This window comes from Brassica oleracea, chromosome C2 (assembly GCF_000695525.1).
Source record: "Brassica oleracea var. oleracea cultivar TO1000 chromosome C2, BOL, whole genome shotgun sequence".
Taxonomy (NCBI): Eukaryota; Viridiplantae; Streptophyta; class Magnoliopsida; order Brassicales; family Brassicaceae; genus Brassica; species Brassica oleracea.
Window position 1 is genome coordinate 49,004,873 of NC_027749.1, and position 8,381 is coordinate 49,013,253.

At 32.9% G+C, this 8,381-nt stretch overlaps 1 protein-coding gene across 1 annotated transcript; it reads right to left on the reverse strand.

Annotated features, from left to right (window-relative positions):
• Positions 1-2,551: 2,551 nt before the first annotated feature.
• On the reverse strand, positions 2,552-4,035 carry LOC106325327 (mavicyanin-like). Its single transcript, XM_013763367.1, has 2 exons — positions 3,686-4,035; positions 2,552-3,100 (listed from the first exon to the last, which is right to left on the reverse strand). The coding sequence occupies exons 1-2, from the start codon at positions 3,849-3,851 to the stop codon at positions 2,700-2,702; spliced, it is 567 nt and encodes a 188-aa protein (XP_013618821.1). The 5' UTR covers positions 3,852-4,035; the 3' UTR covers positions 2,552-2,699.
• Between the last annotated feature and the right edge of the window lie 4,346 nt (positions 4,036-8,381).

Consider the following 8,381-nt stretch of genomic DNA (forward strand, 5'->3'; position numbering starts at 1 on the left):
GAGAAACAGAATGGCATCGACCATCATTGTCTTGGCAAGATCCTCGGCTTAAATAATGTGAAATAGACGTCCAAAGATTATACATTTACAAAGCTAGCTAATCAAATGCCAGACACATTTCCTGACCCGAAAAAGAATAACTAAGTCATATATAAACCATCTTGTAAAGCACCAACCAAATTGATGTCCAAGAGAGACACAGTCAAGTTGCTACATAGTCTATACAAGATAGACCAATAAGTTCCAAAAGATAAGAATCCTCGGAAACAAAAAAGAAAGGTGCATAGAATGATAAAACAAATCCGAGGTCAAGGAAACCATCCTAGACATAGAGATAAGGCCGGCCAGCTCTAAGGTACAGGTACCAAACAATGTAGCTTGGGACGCCAAGCTGCAAAGTATTAAATGTCCTGATAATAATGAATCTCAATCTATTATATCATGTCTGGAACATAATGGAACACAATAAGAAATGTCGACATAAGATGATACAAGGTAGCACTTAAATTTATGAATATAAGCGAGGATCATGAACCCACGTCAATATAAGAGTGCGCACTCGTAGAACAGATTGAATGGAAACGTGGGGTTAAATAGTTTAAAGAAGAAAGGTGTATTTGGCCATATGATTAAGACACCATATGATGTTAAAACCAGTGGATATAAATGGGTCTTGTGAGGAATAGAAATCGTGAGATATAAAGCTAATGTTGCACAAGGATTCTCACAAAGACCAGTAATAGATTATGAGGAGATATACTCCCATGTGGTGGATGCAACTACTTTTAAGATTTCTCATAAGTCTGGTTATATAAGAGAGAAAATTAGACTTGCAGCAAACTGATGTAGTGACTGCATATTTATATAGTCTACTGGATAATGAAAGTACTAGAGGGTATTGAGCTGAATGTACAGCAAGTTCTCGAGAACAGTATTGATAATCATCGAAATATATGATCTGAATATCCTAGGAACCTCTGGATACAATTTCCCAAACGGTTGAATACCTTAAGAAAGAATTCGAGATGAAAGATCTCGGGAAAACAAAATTCTGTTTGGGATTACAACTTGAGTACATAAATGATGGGATCCTTGTGCATCAGATGGCATACACTGAAAAGGTACTCAAGAGCCATATCATGGTGTTCCATGAAACAAACCATCACGGCCACTTCATCTAATCACTCGGAAATCTTTGCCATACATGAGGCCAGCCGCGAGTGTGATTGGTTGAGGTCGATGACCCAACACGTCCGAGCTGATTGCGGGATGGCCGAGTGCATAAAGCCAACTGTGATGTATGAGGACAATGCTGCGTGCATTGCTCAGCTCAAGGACGGTTACATAAAAGGTGATAGGACGAAGCACATATTGCCTAAGTTCTTCTTTACTCACGAGCTTCAGAAAGCCGGTGAGGTCCAGGTCGTCCAAGTACGATCCAGTGACAATTCAGCTGACCTATTCACCAAGGCACTTCTTACATGCACGTTCTGGAAGCTCACGCATCAGATTGGGATGCGTAGGCTGAAAGACCTCCACTGAGGTTCACATCAGGGGGAGTAGTGCGTGTTGTACTCTTTTTCCTTCATCATGGTTTTGTCCCACTGGGTTTTCCTGATAAGGTTTTAATGAGGAAACATTAAGCGTATTACAATCTCTGTATGGTTATGGAATCCAAGGGGGAGTGTTATAAATCAATTGGTGGATGTCCATAACCGGCCCGGTCCATAACCGGTCCATATACTTAGAGAGAGAGACGGCCCAACCCTAGAGAGAGAGAGGCGGCCGCGAGACTTGGAGAGGAGATAAAGGCGGCTACAACTTGTCTATTTTCTAATTTGTTTATGTTTATGATTTGTAATCTTTCCTATTATTGTATTTCCATTTATCTCTCTTGTAACCTCTATATAAAGGGAACAATTATTCATTAATAATATACAGATACTTACGGTTCTAAATCCTTAAGTTTACAACGCCTTTATATATACTGAGCAGTATTAATTATATGTTTAAAATTATATATAAAGGCCCCCAAATTATTAAACTTGCCTTAGGTCTTTATGAACGTTCCCACGGCAGGTGATATTGATATTACCTTTGACATTGAGTGGATCATGCAATTATTTAAGTAATCTTCGGTAAGACCATAAAAAAAATCATAGTTTGAACATTTTCCACCCACTACATTTAGATCTTCCACAAATTCATACATATATTGTTTAATAAGATTTGTGGTACTTGGAAAAACATAAAAACTACAATAACCAAATCGAAACAGATCTTTTGCACACCCATTGTTACAAAATCTTTAAGAAAATTCTTTCCGCTTAAACAGTATGATACATACAACCTTGTGAATAAAGAGACGTTTACTGGGGTCTGTAATAAGACAAGTTGTTATATGTTTGTGCTGTAATGTAATAGATATCTCTGATATTCGTTTTTTTTTTTTGGAGCAACTCTCTGATATTCGTTTAAACATAGCATTTTCAATGAAAACTTACTATTACAAAAATAAGTACACTGAAAAAAACAAAATCGTTAATGCACACGTTTCTTTTTATTATTGACGGTCTAAACATTTTGAATCAATTAGATAAAAAGAACAATACGGTAGAAAGGAAAAATCATAACAAAAACATTTTTGGACATATAACAAAAACTTATATGCAACAATCGCAACGTATATGTAATCCTAATCAATAAGAAAAATTTGCAAAGAGACAAGAGACAAGGGCAGCCACCACAGCTACGGCCGAATTCGGGAGAGAAGCAGCGTGGCTAGGAGATGGACCGGGGACTCCGGCGGCAGGAATCGTAGTAGTGGACGGAGGAGAAGAGGGGGAGGACGAATCCGAGGAGATTGGTGGATCAGAGAGTGGCCTGGAGGAGGTGGGGTTAATGACGTTGAGGTCGAGCTTCTGACCGGCCTGACAATGGCCAGGAACGCCACAGAAGAAGAAATGGTGGCCGTGATTGGTGAGTGTGACTGAGTCATTGCCAGTGGTGAAGGTGGAGATTGGGTTTGAGTTGTTGCAGCTTCTGTACATTGTGTGTGTCACTCTCATAACGTTGTGGAATTGTGGGTTGTATTCGAACACTGTCATAATCAAAAAGATTAGTTTCAGTTCACTCAATTTGCCTAAAAGTTAACAACACTTTATATGGGGTAAATACCATGAAACTAAAAAGATCATATTATTTTTTTATGTTTATCCATTCTATTTGACTGCTATACTATACTGTATTCTACTCTCTTTTTCTTTCTCATATTTTCACAAGGATGATGTATCGGCTAAGAGCAGTTTAAAGAAAGATTAGGTTGGCTTAGACTAAAATAATTTCCACTACTAATATGATATATAACGTTTATATATATATATATATATATTTTATTATCAATCATAAGTTAAGAATATGTATTTTTAAAAATCAGTTCTAAACTTAATAAGCATTCATACTTTGAGCAGATGTAAAAATATAACAATTTATTCCTTTTTATATTGAAATAAAACGAAAAGTCATAATGATTAGGGCGTGAGTGGTACTATTACTTTCCACCTAAAGCTGACGCACTTACGCATTAAGGACCCATTTTCCGCCAGTCTCAGAATAATTACGTTTAGAATGAAGATCTGTTCATCTTAATGTGTAATTAAATTGTTAAGAAAATTAAGGAACTCACAGACGGTATCACCAATGTGGAAAGTTTTGGTTGAGGCCCATAGCTTATAATCCACGTTGGCTATGGTTGTCCAGCCTGCTGAGTCGCCGACTTTGTACACCGCCGCTTCACTAAGCCTTAGGATCACCATTATACATGCCAAACCCACCACTATCCTCGCCGCCATTATTTTCACTCTTCTGCTTCGATCCTGGTAGAGAGCTCCACAAGGTTTTCTCCTTAAATTTATCCTTTTTCTTGCTGTGTATACAATGAGGTATGAACTAGTGGTGTGTATGTATGGGGTGGCCACTTTTTTTTGTTAGTTGGCTAATTTGGAGAAAGGAGTGACTGAAAAGCAAAATACCGACAAGGATTGCTTACTTTACTTGTTTATCTGGTGATTTAATTTCTAATACTGGCTTGAAACTACCCAAAGACTATATATAACTTAAATGTATTTATTTTTGTGCACTAGTTAGGTTTGTAGTCTCACATAGTAAATCAATACACTCATTATCAAATGATTTGAAGTTGGAAACATATGAATCTTGACACAATATTAGATCCTGAAGAAAGCAATTAATCTGACCCAAAATTAATTTTATACCAGAATTTTATGTACAGAAATGATTTATAAGGACCACTATTTGTAAGAATGATAATAGAAACCCTCACATCAACTATGAATTGGGACTTGATCTAATGTATAAAGACTAATATTCATTTATTTATGTATTATTAATTGGTATTAGAGTTTTTTTCACTTGTGAAAACTTAAAATGGATAATTTAGTACGAAATACTGGAAGTCTTCCTTCTGCACTAAAGCCTACTCCACAGGTTTGATTAGTTAAGCTATTCTAGAAATTTTTATTTTCTAGTTTATTTGTTATAAACAGAATTGGAAATTTTGTTAGTTTTCAAATTAAAGAGTTAAAACACACACACACACAACCATAATTTATAAAATTTATATTTGTTAGTTATATAAGTTGTAAAGTAAGTATCACATGCTTTAAACTTTTAAAGTTTGGAAGTCTTGTAAGGAAAGAATGCTAAGTTGGTTGGTTGACTAATTTGAATCATCTTTTAATAATTCTACTTCCCAATTACTCTTCCTCCTACATCTTGGTAACCATATTTCTTTACTAGTTTAATTCATATGAAAAAAACACTTCTTTGTTGTTGTCAAAGTTCTTGTAGCAAAATTTCTGGTAATTTTATCACTGCAGCTACTGAGATACTAAGAAAAATCTTTTAACGTCCATAGTAGGCCCATACCAAACCTACTTTCAGCCCATTAACATAGCCTTCTACTTATACATAATCAACAATGCATATTTAGACTTTGAAATATACATTGTCACGCTCATATAAAAATAACAAACATTCGTTGCATGACATTAAGTACTTAACGGTCAGGGAACCGAGTTGTCTGTTTGCTTAATGATTCCTCACACGCCAAATGGCTCCAACTACTGTTTGTGTGACTGGTTTAGTTTAAAAGACTGGTCCAACGGTTTACAAACCAAACCGGGAGCTTATGATTAAAGTAAAATGCATATAATAGATAAGATAAGAGTCATCCGATCCTATGACAAAAGAGTTATTCATCTCGTAGCGGGGAAGAATTTGATCGTTGTCTACGTCTCCTACTGTCTCAATGTTAGATTCATTTTGTGGTTTCTTAGATATTTACTTGGTTCCCTTAAGAGTCCAGGACTCTCGCTTTCTTCGGGAAAAATGTCAATTTCGACCCTAACAATTTCAGTCGTACCAAATACGATCCAAACAATTGATTAGTGCCTAATACAAACTCAACTCAATTATAATTCAAAAAACTTCTTAAGACGTGCATAAATCTACACTAACTCTAACAAAAGCTAGTTAATTGTTAACAAGATAAACTGACGTCGTTTCGATATACGAGGAAAAGTGTCAATTTCGACCCCAACAATTTCAGTCGTGCCTAATAGGGCCCAAACAAATTGTCAGTGCCAAAAAACGACCTCAACTCAATTATAATTTAAGAAAAATTACTCAAACTTTTAAAAATGTGCCTAAATCTAAATTGACTCTAACTGAAGTGAGTCAACCGTTAACAGGATAAGACTAACGTCGTTTTGATATATATATATATATATATATATATATATATATATATATATTTAAAAATATGTTCATTCTTGGACTCAAACCCGTGTCGAGATATCCTTTTAAAGAGACACACTAACAACTAGACTAACGTAACTTTTTGAAATATTATTTCAAATTGAAATTCTCCATTATATAAACTACTATTCTTCTTCATCATCCAATTTAAATCTTTGGTGATTGCTTTTTTATATTTTAGTTATTGTTTAATATGCCTAATATTTTGTACAAGATATCTTAGTGAAAGAAAGGTAAAAAGCCTCTTAACATTTTTGAACAAAATATCAAAAATATATAATATTAACTTTAAAAATAAAACATTTTCCAGTTAAGTTTAAAAATTAAAAATAACTTATATAAGAAAATTTTATAAATAAATTCAAAATTTTAAGTATATTTAAGATCGTATAATAATAAATATTTTATTATTTATATTTAAGTAAGATATACGTTTATTAAAGATATGATAAATAAAAAACATGTTAATGTATTTATATAAATCAGAAAAAATAATCACCAAAATTTTAAATTGGATAAGATGAAGAAGGATAGTAGTTTATATAATTTCAAATTTGTAATAATATATCAAAAAGTTACTTTTATCTAGTTGTTAGTGTGCCTCTTTAAAAGGGTATTACAGCACGGTTTGAGTTCCATAATGAACATATATATATTTTAAATATATATATATATATATCAAAACGACATCGTCTTATCTTATTAACGGTTGACTAATTTCTGTTAGAGTCAATGTAAATTTATGCACGTTTTAAAAAGTTCAGGTAGTTTTTCTTAAATTATAATTAAGTTGATGTCGGTTTTGGCACTGACAATTTTTCGGGTGCTATTTGGTACAATTGAGAGTGTTGGGGTCGAAATTTGCACTTTTTCGTATATCAAAACGACGTTGTTTTATCTTGTTAACGATTGGCTAACTTCTGTTAGAGTCAAGGTAGATTTAAGCATGATTTAAGAAGTTTGAGTAGTTTTTTTGAATTATAATCGAGTTGATGTTCTATTTGGCAGTGATCAATTGGACGACCTAAATTGTTGTGTCGAAATTGACACCTTTGCCCCGCTTCTTGTTTATGAGATTGAGAAGCTCAGCCCAAAAGGCCATTAACTTTATATATTATTTATGTTAAAAGCCCATAAACAGTGTAGTAAATTTTTTCTAACAAATTAAGACTTAACGAAGCCCATAACCAGTCTAGTAATTTTCTAACCAATTAAGACCTAACCAGCTTATACACATAAGTATAGTTCTCAAAGTCAAATTCTTTAATTTTGAACAAACACTATACAATTTTTTTTTTTTTTTGAAAAAAGGGCATTCTAACAAACACTATATACAAACACACATTCGCATAACTTCTACTTTGATAAGCTGAAACCACCAAAAAATGATTCTGCTAATGAAACGTATACTATCTGAATTTAAATCTACACTTACAAACACACATTTCTATTTCTTTGCAACTATTTTCGGAAAAGTATATTAAAAACGAATCGTATTACTAGGGAAATTGGTGTACTTTACGTACTTTCTAAGAAAAGAATGGCTTAACACAAAAATCTACGAGAAATACCCTTGGATATCATTAAAAAAATTGAGAAAATTGCTAAAACGGAACAAAAAAATAACATAGTTGTCTCTATTGTATAAAACCATCACTAAGTTGCCCCTATAGTATAATATTTTTCATAATCCCAAAACTAACATTTCCTTAATCAAATTAAACATAAATGAAAACTATTTTTAAAAAGTTTATTGAAAAAAAAAAAAGTAATACCATAATGTTTTACAAAGAAAAAAAAATGTAAAAATAATTCAAAAAAAAAAAGAATACATGACACAGATCAAAAATATTTCGTAACCTAATTGCATTTGGTTTCTAAAATACTCTGAAACTATTCTTTTAAAATCCTCTAAAGTAGAACTTGATTCCAATAACAGTAGCCTACCCCATTTATCATCAGCCAAAAAAACCCATCATGTGCTTACACTAAATTCCCAAACACCACATATTGTATAGATATGCATCATAGAGCAAGAGTTTTTGAAAATCACAAGATAAACTATGGAGAAATCATAGATTGATGAAGAAGAAAAGCCAAAATCGTTTTTTTTTTATATTTTGACAAAGAAAGTCGACTGGGACACGTTTTAGGAAATTAGAATATTTTTAGAATATTTTCATAACTGAAACTTCCTTAATTTTCGGAAAAACTGGTTTTTTATCCGTAGAATGCACCTTCTACACTGTGTAGAACGATGACAAAAAATTATGAATACAATTTCTATTTTTTGTAGACGTTCGTGTTAAGTTTAGATTTCGCATACCCGAAATTTTAGAATACTTCATAAAAGTAGAAACTGCATTCAAAAGAAAAGTAGCGATCTTTACAATTAGTAGAATTCACATTTTCCATATTTAGAATTTTAATCATTTTTGGATTGTTTCTTCTAAAAAAGGTAGATGGACTTGTTTATTCTGGAATTTGTTTTCTACTAACTCATTTTCCGTAGAAGACGAATTCTACTTTTAGTGGAACGTAAT

Coding starts and splice junctions, on each gene's coding strand:
- LOC106325327 (XM_013763367.1), bottom strand. CDS start 3,851: ATGGCGGCGAGGATAGTGGTGGGTTTGGCATGTATAATGGTGATCCTA. Junction 3,101..3,685: donor CCACATTGGTGATACCGTCT/GTGAGTTCCTTA, acceptor TGATTATGACAG/TGTTCGAATACAACCCACAA.